At 36.4% G+C, this 15,771-nt stretch overlaps 1 protein-coding gene across 1 annotated transcript in view; it reads left to right on the forward strand.

Moving 5' to 3' along the window:
- LOC114650091 (serine/threonine-protein kinase 24) overlaps window positions 1-15,771 on the forward strand; it is a 157,917-nt gene that overhangs the window by 91,642 nt on the left and 50,504 nt on the right. Inside the window, exons 3-5 of the mRNA XM_028799535.2 lie at window positions 2,612-2,668; window positions 12,896-13,004; window positions 15,293-15,450. Of these exons, the coding sequence (XP_028655368.1) occupies window positions 2,612-2,668; window positions 12,896-13,004; window positions 15,293-15,450 (324 nt within the window). The remainder of the gene's footprint in view (window positions 1-2,611; window positions 2,669-12,895; window positions 13,005-15,292; window positions 15,451-15,771) is intronic.

A 15,771-nucleotide genomic window follows, 5' to 3' on the forward strand; every position in this document is an offset into this window, starting at 1 on the left:
CTTCGAGTGGTATAATTAGGATTACTGTTTTTTTTTCCAAATGTGGCATAATCAACACTCCATTTATTCACTCATGTTTTATTTGTAAAATCTGTTAAATGAAAAAAAAATGTAATTGTTCTGATGACACATGAGAGTAAAAATGTGATTGTACAGTCTACGGTATGAACTATAAACATATGATTAACTTGACCTTAAACTTGAACATTATCATTATTAGTGATTTGTGTTTAAGAGCACCATAGCTGGTGATTATTTGTCATTACTTTAATGACTAGTTAGCTGGTTTAAACAACCAGTGCAAGAAACAATACAGTAACTATAAATACTTATTGCAGTAACATTGTGTAGCCGTATCTCTGTAAGTGAACTCAGAAGATGTAATTATGTACCTCCTTGTCCAAGCTAGTTCTCAAATTCATATCAAATAGTGGCCTTTGTAGTAACACAGAGCTGAGTGGGGGAAATTCAAATTAATTTTATATATTCAGAGTGTTAACAAAATTATATATTCTGAATTCAAATATAAATGTGACAGTCCTAGGAAAGTTGTAGCGGGGCTACATAGTTAGTGTTGTCAAATGTCAGTTCTGAGTGCGTCTTGTTTCCATTGTCCCGTTTGCTGTTTATGTGTGTGTATCAGGAAATGCCATCCCCGTAAAGGGGGATGGATGATGGAAGAAGACCACAGCCTCTAACCTGGAAAACACCTGTTTTTAATTAATAAATTACAGTCGTCACAAGGACTATTTAAGTAATCAGAGAGAAGAGAAGAGAGGAGAGACCATTCGTTTTCAACCACGTATCAACTTACTTGCTGTTTTCCACATCGCGCCTTTGTACCAGTTTGTTTTTCATTTTGCCGGACTGCTTTCATCCTTCATCTGCTGAGACCCCGGGGTCGATTCGCCATCCACCATACGCCGAGGAATCACGGTGAGGTTACTCCAGTTGCCGGGAAATTCAAACGACTCATTTACCACTAGTTCAGTCATCCGTATTCAGGACAGTTTTTATAACCGGACTCAAGTTCATAATCATTCAGTATATTATTCATTTTTGTTATTCGTGTTGTGTGTTATGTTACAGGGGCAAGGGAGGGTTTTGTTGTATTTATATATGGTGGTGTCTCTTTGCTGATGTGGTGGAGGGATATTTATATTTATATATGTTTCTATTTTTGCATTTGTCTTGTGGTTTCATCTAATACATTTAATCAGTTTATTTTTACATCATCTGCTTTTTGCGTACTTATATTTACACCGTCGATTGTTGGGGAAAAGTGTAATTTGTTAGAGGTACGGCTTGATAGTGAGATTCATCTCAGTAAATTATCTAGGCCACAGGTCTTGGAGGTGTAGTTGCCGGCTGGGTACGGGGTCGGCCGTTACAAAGTGATGTCTACAGAATTAAAACACAAACAAACAGAAGGATTGTATACATAGTGAAATCAAACAGCTACTTGAGTTCCATATGTCTAGTGACAATTGTTTTGCATATCTTCTTCAGAGCAGTGATGCACATTTATGTCCCTTAAATGTTGTAGTTCACTTTACACAGCACCTTTTTGTGCTCACTATTTTAAAATAAATGCATATGCTCTCAATATGGAATGAAATTAAATATTTGGGACCAGAAATGATAATGCCTTACACAGTGAAACTAATACCCTCCATACACTCAGTACCTGGGCACCCCACCTTTTTCTTCAAGATCTATTACTGTGGGATAATTTTGGCCTGTTTATTCATGGCTTACTATCTTGACTTGAAAACCTGTAAGCACATTTGTTTCTCTAGAAGTGTATGTAGTCTATGTTAATTGTAGCAAACATCATATATAACACCTTCTATAATGTTTGGGACAAAGACATTTTTTTCCTTGATTTACCCCTTTGCTCCACAGATTAAAATGACAAATTAAACAATTCAGACATGATTAATGTGCACATTGCAGACTTTAATTTAAGGGTATTAGCATAAAGTTCTGTCACACCATGTAGAAATTACAAAACTTTTCATACTTGTTCCCCTCATTTCAGGGCACTGGAGGGGATCATGGAAAAATGTCTTTGTCCCAAACATTGTTGAGGCCACTGTATTTGTTACTGGCAAATATTTTCAAATCATTAAGTAAGAGTAAATGAGAGATGTAAGGGAATACATATGATTTACTTATGTATTATATATTATATATTAATTTATAGATGTTAAATGTGTATTAATTTACTTTTAAAAAATTAGAACTTGCTTAAAACAAATTTATTTACATTTCATTTTTCTTTTCTTTTTTACTGTTTTTCACAATAGAATTCTATTACATTTTCATTTGGTCTTTCGCAACAATTGAATTTAACCTTAAGCTGTTCTGTTGTTGATTTCAGTTATACTACAAGGTCAAGTGGCTTGACTTTATAATTTTGCAAATTTATCATGTTTCTTTTAGTGATGGCATGTCATCTAAGAAGCTGACATTAATTGGTTTAAACGGAATCCTAGGAAATGTTACTTTGAAGATGAGACACAAATGTTGTTATATGCATTTATTTCCCTTGGGTTGGCATTTGTTTTTGTAGATGTGCTATCTCACTGGAATTGTTTTTCCTTTACAGGATACAAAATTATGGATTATAATGGAATATTTAGGTGGAGGTTCTGCACTGGATCTGGTAAGCTTAATGTTTGTCTCATTGTGAACTCATTCTAACACTCTTTTTTTACATCTGTTAATGTTCTGAAGTTAGCCTTTGCTGTTTCCATACAAAGATCAGTTATCGGTTTAAGGGATATCAATACGAACACTACGTTATCAATGTTTTAATTAATATAGTAAGAGACAATAGTTAGCATTTTGGCCAATATAGCTTTTAAGCTTATAACATTGAATAATCGCCAGTGTCCATACCTATAATTAAATAAAGACATTTGAATAATGGCCAGTGTCCGTATATATAATTAAATAAAGACATTTTTAAATTTGTTCTCTTAATCAAGATGTATGTATTCATTTTACAATCCATTTATGTAAAATACTAATTTTATAGTACAGTAGTGTTTGTAAATGAGTATGTTTGTGTACTTTACATGATAGTGAAAGCACGTCTAAGGAATCTTTTAAAACTTATTTTGTGCCTCATGCCCACAGTTGCTAATGTGGAAATATTTACGTGTGCCAGAATTTGGAAGGGCTAAATCTTAATTATTCTGTTATATTATTGTTTATCTGTGCAAAATAACAAGCTGAGAGTGCAGTAAGTTCTCAGTGAAAACAATGCTGATTATGATGTGTTGAAGTTGGGTTGTAAGAGCTTCAGGACAGCACCCGTGCACCCTGCTGATGTATCTTTTTTTGTGGTTGTAAGTAGTGCTGGGCGGTATACCGGTCCATACCGAAAACCGTTTTTTATTTTTGTTATGATATGGATTTTTCTTATACCGCAACACCGGTTTAAATTGCCTATACGACGTTCGGAACATGGCACAGCGGGAAACTGTTCAAGTGGGGACCTTTTTCACTGCTACACCGTTTATCACAGAGGTGTTGCGTGGGGGCTCTTTTTCACTGCTACACCGCTAAATAGGTAGTGTAGGTATTGCACGGTGACAATGGACAGAGAACATTCCGAAGCTGTAGCTGATGATAAAGTTGAACATGATGACATAGAAATACTTTTGCCGTAAAAAAGGAGTCGCGTCCGTTGCCTGGTTTAAACGTTTGGTTTTAAAAGGTCAGATGTGGACCATTATGTTCAAATGTGTAAATACTGTTTTTATACCACTAGATAATACTGCAAGCCAAGTTGTACTTGTTTTATTTGTTTTCAATACAGTGTAATGTACCTGGGTACTGTGTAATAGTGTGACGACATGTTGACTTTAATCTCGACGCTTATGACGACATGTTGACTTTATTCTGGACATTTCTACTTTATTCTCGCCATTTATGTCAAGATTAAAGTTGACATGTTGACTTTATTCTCGTAATTTGTCATTAAATTAGAACATCGTAAACTAAACTTCATCGTAAAATGAATATTTAATTTACTAGATTTTCTCAAACCTCGTCTTAAGTTATATAGCACATTAAATGCTTTGTGTTAAGTGTTCCCCGAGCCATGTTAAATCAGTACGTGCTTCTTAAACTGACTTCCTCTTGTACTGTGGAGGTGCTACAGCGATCGTCGCACAGAATACATTCACTTCATGATATTCCTGCTCTCTGAACATTTGGAACGCTAAGATAAATACTTGATATCATTTTCATGATGAAATGCATTAAAGCATGTATTAATCATGTGGGTGCACGGCGGCTTGGAGGTTGCACTGCTGCCTCGCAGCAAGGGTGTCTCGGGTGTATCCTGCCTTGAATTTGCATGTTTTTCTGGTGGGTTTACTTGGCGTGCTTCAGTTTCCTTTCAGAGTCATGTAGGATGTGGTGTTTTGTTATGCTATATTGGCCCTGCTAGTGTATGTTTTGCTTGTATTCACCCTGTGATGTGCTGGCGACTCGTTCAGGATTTGCTCCTGCTTCACACACAATGCTTACTGGAATGGGCGCAACCCTGAATGGATGGCATAATTAAACACGTATAACAAAGATATTTTTAAAGTTCTGAACACTCCGTGGTCTAAGTTTATAACTAGTTTTAATTTCACAAAGACGTTTATCGTGTGGTGATTGGTTATGTGGAGAAAGAAAAAGGGAGGATAGGAACTGGGGTTTTGGTACGTCAGACAGACAGCACACGTGCAATAAAGAAAGCCCGCTCAGAAGAACATCCATTGAATTCTGTGTTCGTGTCTCCAACCATCAGACCACAAACCCAACATTTACACAATATTTAAGTTAAACCTTTGCGATACCCATTCATACATCCAGTTTTTTCGAGCCTCGTCACATCTGCCATGAAGTTCTCTACATTGAGCATACACCTGGTGACTCCTTACTGCGAGGGAGCAGCACTGCCGCCTCACTACCGTGCATGTTTAATACCTGCTTTAATGCATTTCATCATGAAAATGATATCAAGTATTTGTCTTAGCATTCTAAATTTTCAGATAGCAGGAATATCATGAAGTGAATGGATTCTGTGCAGTGATTGCTGCCGGCGCCTCCTCTTAGTGCAGAGGAAGTCAGTTTAAGAAGCGTAGTGATGAACAACTGGGTCGGAGAACACTTAACACAAAGCATTTAATGTGCTACATTAACTTATGACGGGGTTTGAGAAAATCTAGTAAATTGAACATTGATTTTAGGATGAAGTTTAGTTTACGACATTCTACTTTAATTCTAAAATAAACTATGAGAATAAAGTGGAAATGTCTACTTTGTTCTCGACATATAGTTTGTTTTTTTCTTCCCTGTGTCCGTATTTGTTTTTCTTCACCGTGGCCCCAATACGATTCCGTAGGGCTATACCACAAATAGCATCATAAATGCAAGTTGCAGTTTTATTATTTATGTATATAGCTTAGCTTGAAGCAAGGTCCATATTAATGCAGTTTGCCTAAATGATGGTTCAGTTGGTGAAGATGTCATCACAAAGTTGCACTTGTTTTATTTTATTTTAATTTGGTGAATACTGTGTAATGCACCTGAGCTTGAAGTCTTGAAGTAATAGTGCAACTATCAGTAATAATACTATTATTTATTTTATTGTTATTATTTATTAGTTTAAATATTATGCAGTTTAATGATGGTAAAGCTGTTTAAAACGTCACTTTAACATGTCGGTGGACAGAGATGGTTAACATTAACAGAAAGTGTAGTTGGTTTACAAAAAATATTTACTATTTATTCCTTTTCTAAGACATGTTCAGTGCAATACAACTTTTGCCAAGCACCTCTGGATATTTTACTAAGTCTAAATGCCTCTTTGGATGGTTGAAAATATGTTGTCAAAATTATAGTTTAAGTTGTTTGCAAAATTTGTTCAATAAAAAGGTTCTATATTTTGACTGCAACTGTCATGCAATGTGATTCCTTCTCTTCATTAGTGCCACCCCCTTGAAAACTATCACTTTATGTGGCCATGCAAACCTGTAATAATACATGCACATTAAAATGTTTTTTTTGTACAATGTACAATGCTCATGACAGTGGAATAGGTTATTCTTAGCCAGTCTACTGCAGTAATTGCAGTGTAAAATGTGGTTAACATCCACTCATGCATGGGAAAAAAATACCGTTGAATACCGTGAAACTGGGATAATTTCGAAAAAAATACCGTGATATAGAATTTTGGTCATACCGCCCACCCGTAGTCGTAAGACTGCAAGACGAGAAGAAAGAGTGATAGACCACAGATGCTGTGTGATCAGTAGGGCTTAATTGGGGGTTGCGGTGTTATGATTGTTTCTTTTGTAATTTTTTTCAATGGACTTCTGAGATACATTTTGAACATGAACATTCCAAATACAGTGGAACCTCGAGATACGATCACCTCTGTATACGAGAAATTCAAAATACGAGGAAAGTATGAGCGAAAAATTCAGATCTAAATACGAGCATTGGCTCGCGTAACGAGCCACGAGCCAGGCTGTGGGTATAGCTCGCGGCTTAGCAAGGGGGCGTGGTAGCAGTTGCGAGCCGCGATCTGCGGTGTCTGCGTTTCTCACTTAAGTGCACAGGTGGGAAACTGCCCACATCCATGATTGTTCCTGTGGCTGATGGGCTGCAGCTGCCATGTCCTCCCCGCATATATAGAGAAGCGCGAGCCGGTTAAGGGGGAGAAAAAGTAAAAGAAAAGAGAGAGAGAGAGAGAGCGCGCGCGAGCACAAGCACAAGCAGGCAGGCGGGCGGGTGGGCGAGTGAGTGCAGGCTCGCGTGTAGCTGAACAGTGAGCTGAACAGGCGAGCCAAACAGCTGAAGCAGGACGGTGTAGAGAAGGTCAGCTGCATTAAGAGTGTCTCGCCTGTTGCAGAGCCCGCAGGTGAGACGCTAACAGAGAAGAAGCACCGGGGATTGTCATCTGTTTTTTAAAGACGGCATCCTTTTGACGTTTTAAATTCGTGTTAAAGGATTGTTATTCTTGTGTATTTTAAACCTCCACTTCACAACTGTTTTAAGGATTATTTATTTAAAGATTTATTGAATGCTCTACTGCACTTTGGACACCTGTTTTGATTCTTTTAATAATCAGTTATATTATTTACCAGTGTTATTTATTAAAGGTAGACTACAGTATATATAATTTATCAGTGTTATTTGTTAGGAAAATTGATTTTTATGTTAATATATTTGGGGTGCAGAACGGATTAACTGGATTTCCATTATTTTCAATGGGGAAGTTTGTTCTAGATACGAGAAATTCGCTATACAAGCTCAGTGCTGGAACAAATTAAACTCGTATCTAGAGGTTCCACTGTATTTGCTTACTATTGTTATATATTATAACAGCATTATAGAAATGATTTATCATTTGTTTTGAATAGTTTCTGAACATGTTTCTTCTTCTGAGCCATCATGAGCTTTTATGGCCTCCCACTTCTCCATCTTGGCAGTACACACAGGTCTTCATCAGAGAGAGCTATTTTTTTTTTTGCTGTGTTAGAGAAACATAACTTCTGCTGATAGCTTGAACAGTGTTTCTCTGTGTCTCCAATGATCCTTTTAAAATGTGATAGAAGAATTTTTTTTATGAAAATGTAAAATGTACTGTTTATTCAACAGTCAGCTTAACTGGGCATGTATTCAAGTTAGGATGGTTGCGAATGTCCTTCAGTACTTTTCTATGAACTTCAGAATAACACTTTCACTTATGTTTCCTTATATTTCAAATTCCTCCCGTATCAATTTTTGATTCCTATTTATTGCCCCTTTACAATGCTAGAACAAAGGGCAGCCACTGAAACTGTTTCCAGTCAGTGTACTTACTTAGTACTCTTGTACTGCATGCAAGATATCAGTTTTATAGTTGAACTTCAGTGCATTCCCATAACAACCTTTCCAATATCTTAGCATTTGCATGGTAGGTAGCATTTGCTTTACTCCCATTAAATAACCTTCTTACACACCTGTAGTTCTTTCCAACACTCACTGGTAGAAAGATGCTACTGAAGCTTGTTCTCATATTTGCATTTGACATCTTTCAATGCCCTGTTTAACTGAAAAAATGTTGGGTGTTTTTTTAGTTTATTTTGATACAATCTTATCACAACTTTACAAGCTTTAGCTGTACATAACATGTTTAGTTGCTTGGTAGCCCATGGTTTATCAGTATTGTATTAAATAATTGTTTTTATTAGAATGTAATGTTCTGCATACTGGAATTCCATGTCAAATCATATCACCTTTGGACCTCATCGTCAAAGATTTTAACAAAACTTGGCAAGCTTATTTGGTCTTATGAGAGACCAATGGAACTTGGTGTCTTGGATCAATATTAAGGGAGATTTAAGCTAATAAAGTTAGAACTTATGGGGGGATTATGACTTTGACTGGTTATATCTCTCTAAATGTAAGTTGCACAGAAATGGTTCTCACATCATTTTAAAGCTCTTCTCCAGCTCTATATTTTGCGTAAACACTATGATATCCTCAAAATAAAAAATTACCATGTTATGAGTGATTAATATTAAAAATTGAATAGAGAAAAAAAAATCTACATATATTTTTTTAACTAAAGTTAGCTTATAATGTCATGAACATCTCCAGAAAATTTGGTCTTTGGTTTTTGAGTCATTGTTGGGCTATCATTACTTATAGGTGGCATCACATGGTTTCCTATCACTAATTGGTGTTCTTCATAGCAACCATATTGACATGAAATAGTACTTCAAGCACAGGTGTAAGTAATGATATTAGTTAAGGATCCAATTATGCTACACTGAAATTGAACAGAAGCTTCTTTAATGTCATTAGTGACACCTGTGCTTGCCATACTGTTTAATGTCAGAATGGCTGCTGTGAAAAGGGCCCATTCCAATTTGGCTAATTAATACCAGTGCTGTGCCCTCTATTAATCAGAGGGGAGTGAGGTGTGCAAATCAGTCTGTCAAATCAAATGTCACTAATGATTAATAGATTTCACTGCTAGTTCTTGCTTTAGTCCTAGTTTTCATGAACCTTAATACTCCTGTGGCATTCACTGATCACTGACTGCTATTCAACAGCATTGTAAGGAATTCTGGTTTTATTGCACACTTCAGATAAATATAGCTCAGCAGTGACTCAAAAACCAAAGATCAAATTTTCTGGAGATGTTCATGACATTATAAGCTAGTCTTAATAAAAAATTGACCAATTTTAAAATATATTTTTTTTGCTATTTTTAATATTATAATCGCGCATGACATAATTTTTCATTTTGGCGATAGCATAGTGAAACATAGTGTTGGAAAAGAGCTTTAAAACAATATGGGAACCATTTCTGTTCAAGTTATATTTAGGGAGATACAGCCAGTCAAAGTCATAATCCCACCCCCCCCCCCCCCCCCCATAAATTCAAACTTTGTTACATTAAATCTCCCTTAATATTGATCCAAGACACCTGCAATTTCAGTTCCATGGGTTACTCATATGACCAAATCAACATGCCAAGTTTGATTAAAATTTGTCACAATGCAGTCCGAAAGTATGATGATTTGGCATGAAATTACCCATACTCCTCTAAACCAATACAGGCTTCTTGAAACACATTACTTATTGTATAGTTGACACTATCCTTACTAGTCTACTTATACATTGCTTTTATGTCTAGTTAGCTGATTTTAATTTCTGACTATAAGGAAGAACAAAAATTGGCATTGTCCAATTTTTGAAGTAGAAATTAGCATGTTAAACATCTGGAATTACAGTAATCCCTCCTCCATCGTGGGGGTTGCGTTCCAGAGCCACCCGCGAAATAAGAAAATCCGCGAAGTAGAAACCATATGTTTATATGGTTATTTTTATATTGTCATGCTTGGGTCACAGATTTGCGCAGAAACACAGGAGGTTGTAGAGAGACAGGAACGTTATTCAAACACTGCAAACAAACATTTGTCTCTTTTTCAAAAGTTTAAACTGTGCTCCATAACAAGACAGAGATGACAGTTCCATCTCACAATTAAAAGAATGCAAACATATATTCCTCTTCAAAGGAGTGCTCGTCAGGAGCATAGTCTGTCAGAAAGACAGAGTAAAGCAAACAAATCAATAGGGCTGTTTGGCTTTTAAGTATGTGAAGCACCGCCGGTACAAAGCTGTTGAAGGCGGCAGCTCACACCCCCTCCTTCAGGAGCAGGGAGAGAGAGAGAGACAGAGAAAAACAAAGTCAAAAATCAATACGTGCCCTTTGAGCTTTTAAGTATGCGAAGCACCGTGCAGCATGTCGCTTCAGGAAGCAGCTGCACACAGAAGGTAGCAACGTGAAGATAATCTTTCAGCATTTTTAGACGAGCGTCCATATCGTCTAGGTGTGCGAACAGCCCCCCTGCTCACACCCCCTACGTCAGGATCAGAGAAAGTCAGTGCAAAAGAGACAGAGAAAAGTAATTTGGGTAGCTTCTCAGCCATCTGCCAATAGCGTCCCTTGTATGAAATCAACTGGTCAAACCAACTGAGGAAGCATGTACCAGAAATTAAAAGACCCATTGTCCTCAGAAATCCGCGAACCAGCAAAAAATCCGCGATATATATTTAAATATGCTTACATATAAAATCCGCGATAGAGTGAAGCCGCGAAAGGCGAAGCGTGATATAGCGAGGGATCACTGTATACTGTTTCTAGTGTCTCTAGTTTTTCCGTCCGTTAGAACATGTCACAGTTTTGTTAGTATTTGGAGAGTTCAGATAATAGTGTGAAAAGATTCAAGTAAATTGGAAGTGTATTGCATAGTTTGGGAATGTATTTTTGGTATCTGAGACCCGATCTGCTAAAACCTGCATTGCAGTAGTAGCAGAACATACACCCCAGACAGAATTAAAGATTCAAACTCTCTTGGCAGGTAAAACAATGTGCAATTAATCGTAAGAAATTGTAAATTTGTTGAGGAGCTTATCTCCAACATGTGACATTGGAACACTATAAATTATTAGTAAAAAGCACACTCAGGCTTCTTAATATGTATTGCAAAATTGCTTATTTCAACAGATTGGAAAAGACTATATCAAGGAAGAGTTATACCCTCATTGCAAATTAAATCATTCAGTCAAGTCTTGGTAAAATAGAATACTAATGCAAGAATGTAATCTGTACTAGAGTCTACTAGTAATTGAATTTTTTTTTTTTTTTTTTTTTTTTTGTGTCTGTGATGATTGAACATTTGAAAGAAATATAACCAGTAGAGATGGGAAAATTGTGGTCTCCTGAAGGGGAGAAGAGTCCTAGCTTTTGCGACTCTACATTATTTCTCCTGTGCTGGCTGCTTTCTAGCTTTGTCTACCTTCTCTTGTCTGTCCCAACATACTGTCTTGCTACAAGACTCTTGCTTATACTGTAGCCTTGTGTCCTGCTGTAGTGAGACCAGATGTGTGAAAGTGAATTTCATTGTTGACAAAAATCAATTTGGTATCATACATTGTTTTTTCAAAAGGTCAGCACTAGTATAAGTAATTCTATTAGAACATTTGCAAACAACAATGACATTACATAAGCAGAGATAATAACACTGATTTCCTTCAGCGAGAGGGTCTAGCAAGACAATAAACTTCTTTTAGAATGCACTAGCCATATACTACTGCACTCCTTTTTGCCAGAAAGTATTGAAAGGGTAAGCAGAGCTCACTTGCCCGCTCCAATACCACCTGTATGTTTTTGCATTTCTGAAGTTAGTGTTTTCAACGGCGCCTTCATGCCAGACATGTCCCTTTTTTTGTAAACTGCTTGACATAAGACATCCCCAACACATGACCCCAATACTATGCTTGGTCATAACTATATTTTATTGGAAGAAACATTATTTAAACTACCTAATCATTCTTTGAACGGGGTCAATTAATCAGTTGCTAGACTTTATTGCTGAACTAATTTTTAGTTCCCTCCATGCCCTGAATTAGATTAATCAGCTTTGAGAATGTTGTGTCATTCTTTAAAATAAGCCAGGTACCACCCCACAGTACAGTTAGGCTTTAAGTTACAATGGCTTTTGTGAAAGCTGATTATCCCCCTAGCATTGAAGCATTAAAAAAGACTATTAAGGATGTTACGCTTTAAAAATGTATGCAGAATGCACTTCTTAAATAAATCAGCATTGGATTTAAAAATGAATGGTTTTCAATTTATTTTTTAAAAATGCTTTCACATTGTCTGGGTGAGAGGTTTCACAGCATGAAGAGTTTCAAAGTTGTATTAAAAATAAAAAAAGAAGAAAATGACTTCTGGCTGAAGGAAGTTCACAATGGCCTTCTGAGACATCTGTAGCATTACCCCTGTATTGTTTCTTAAATATATAATCAACAATTTCTACTTTCCAAAATGCTCAAATTACCTGTTTTTAATTAATTTCCATAAACTGCAACCTTTTTTTTCCCCCAAAGAGAAATATTTTTATATTTACAGTTTAGTATCAGCACATACTCTCAACAATACAGTACAGTTAGTTTTGTTTTAATACATGATTTTCGTACTGCGTGCTTTACAAACATACTTTGCAATTACTCTTTCACCATGTTATTCAGGATTGCTAAACCCAGTTTTCTTTTCCACAAAACCTCTGTATTCAGAATGCAGAACATTTAATTGCATGAGGGGCATATGATTATTTGAAATTGTTGATTGTGAAGAATACGTAACTGTAAACTACATCATAAGTAAAATCACAGAACAGAACCAATATCTACATCATTCTTTAAAATAGGGATTAGACTTACTTGGTTTCACAACATATTTATACAGGTCTTACTGTTTGATTTTAAAACTCTTTAATTATTTGTGATTTTCACCTTATTTGTTTTTTTTTTCTTTTTTCTCCAGTTAGAGCCTGGCCCTTTGGATGAAACACAGATTGCCACAATTCTCAGAGAAATTTTGAAAGGACTTGAGTACCTACATTCCGAAAAGAAAATACACCGAGATATTAAAGGTTTGTTCTCATAAGCTACTTTTTTTATCCATGTTATTTAAATAACTTCTGCCTCTTCAATTTGAGCAAGTGAAAGTGTTGGAGGTGCTCACTGTTAATTTTACAAAGGTCTCAGCTTCACTTTTTCTTTAGATCTTAATACGGTTAAATGAATTTCATACACTTTAAAGAAAAAAACATTAACTTTTCTTAGCAGTGAGCTTTGTGATCTTCTTATTGTTGGTTTGTCCATTGTAGATATTGCAATATTCTTTATAAAATGGAGGCAGGATAAAGAGTAGTTAGAGAAATGTGCAATAGCTTTACTAAAAAAACAAGATAGATAAATATATAGATAGAGATATAGATAGAGATGTACAGTGGGACAAAAAAGTATTTAGTCAGCCACCAATTGTGCAAGTTCTCCCACTTAAAAAGATGAGAGAGGCCTGTAATTTTCATCATAGGTATACCTCAACTATGAGAGACAAATTGAGAAAAAAAAAATCCAGAAAATCACATTGTCTGATTTTTGAAGAATTTATTTGAAAATTATGGTGGGAAAAAAAGTATTTGGTCAATAACAAAAGTTCATCTCAATACTTTGTTATATACCCTTTGTTGGCAATGACAGAGGTCAAACGTTTTCTGTTAGTCTTCACAAGGTTTTCACACACTGTTGCTGGTATTTTGGCTCATTCCTCCATGCAGATCTCCTCTAGAGCAGTGATGTTTTGGGGCTGTCGCAGGGCAACACGGACTTTCAGCTCCCTCCAAAGATTTTCAATGGGGTTGAGATCTGGAGACTGGCTAGGCCACTCCAGGACCTTGAAATGCTTCTTACGAAGCCACTCCTTCGTTACCCGGGCAGTGTGTTTGGGATCATTGTCATGCTGAAAAACCCAGCCACGTTTCATCTTCAATGCCCTTTCTGATGGAAGGAGGTTTTCACTCAAAATCTGATGATACATGGCCCCATTCATTCTTTCCTTTACACGGATCAGTTGTCCTGGTCCCTTTGCAGAGAAACAGCCCCAAAGCATGATGTTTCCACCCCCATGCTTTACAGTAGGTATGGTGTTCTTTGGATGCAACTCAGCATTCTTTCTCCTCCAAACACGACAAGTAGAGTTTTTACCAAAAAGTTTTGGTTTCATCTGACCATATGACATTTTCCCAATCCTCTTCTGGATTATCCAAATGCTCTCTAGCAAACTTCAGACGGGCCTGCACATGTACTGGCTTAAGCAGGGGGACACGTCTGGCACTGCAGGATTTGAGTCCCTGGCGGCGTAGTGTGTTACTGATGGTAGCCTTTGTTACTTTGGTCCCAGCTCTCTGCAGGTCATTCACTAAGTCCCCCCATGTGGTTCTGGGATTTTTGCTCACCGTTCTTGTGATCATTTTGACCCCACGGGGTGAGATCTTGCGTGAAGCCCCAGATCGAGGGAGATTATCAGTGGTCTTGTATGTCTTCCATTTTCTAATAATTGCTCCCACAGTTGATTTCTTCACACCAAGCTGCTTACCTATTGCAGATTCAGTCTTCCCAGCTTGGTGCAGGTCTACAATTTTGTTTCTGGTGTCCTTTGACAGCTCTTTGGTCTTGGACATAGTGGAGTTTGGAGTGTGACTGTTTGCGGTTGTGGACAGGTGTCTTTTATATTGGTAACAAGTTCAAACAGGTGCCATTAATACAGGTAACGAGTGGAGGACAGAGGAGCCTCTTACAGAAGAAGTTACAGGTCTGTGAGAGCCAGAAAGCTTGCTTGTTTGTAGGTGACCAAATACTTGTTTTCCACCATAATTTGCAAATAAATTCTTCAAAAATCAGACAATATGATTTTCTGCATTTTTTTTCTCATTTTGTGTCTCATAGTTGAGGTATACCTATGATGAAAATTACAGGCCTCTCTCATCTTTTTAAGTGGGAGAACTTGCACAATTGGTGGCTGACTAAATACTTTTTTGCCCCACTGTATGTATGTATAGATATGTATATACGTATATGTATGTATATGTATATATATATGTATACAGTATATATATGTATATAGTATATGTATGTGTACAGTATATTTAGCTTTTTGCTACCTCAGTTTTAGAGTGTTTGATAATTAAACCTACTGTAGACAAATTTGTTTAATTTGTGATATATATATATATATTTCTTTATACCGTAGTATTTTATATTAACAAGTGTTCAATGTAAAGTTGTTTAGTACAGCTTTACATGTTAAAGACCTTCTTAATAAAATTTGTTAAATACTTAATGTCATCTTAACTTGCTTTTTTGCTATTTTGTGCAGCTGCCAATGTTCTGTTATCTGAACAAGGAGATGTGAAACTAGCAGATTTTGGTGTTGCAGGACAATTGACAGACACACAGATAAAGAGGAATACATTTGTAGGTACACCTTTTTGGATGGCACCAGAAGTAATAAAGCAGTCGGCATATGATTCAAAGGTAAAGCATTTCCATTTATTTAATTTAATGTACTAGAATAAGATTTCATTAACCATAGAAATAGAGTTCCTTAATTTTAAATGAATACATGTAACAGTAACTTGAAGTAAATATACACTGTATGTATATAGATTACTGTAAGGGTGTTATGTGTATGATTATTTTTCAAAACAGATTGTGCTGATACCATAGTGTTTGGCTGAATTTAATCATTTTCAATTACTTCCCAAATCTTTTCCTCCACTCTATATCATCCTGGACATCTACTGAAATGAAACCAATTCTGTTCATATTATCCAGCATCACCTCCAACCACATCTT

Source organism: Erpetoichthys calabaricus, chromosome 4, assembly GCF_900747795.2.
Source record: "Erpetoichthys calabaricus chromosome 4, fErpCal1.3, whole genome shotgun sequence".
NCBI lineage: Eukaryota > Metazoa > Chordata > Cladistia > Polypteriformes > Polypteridae > Erpetoichthys > Erpetoichthys calabaricus.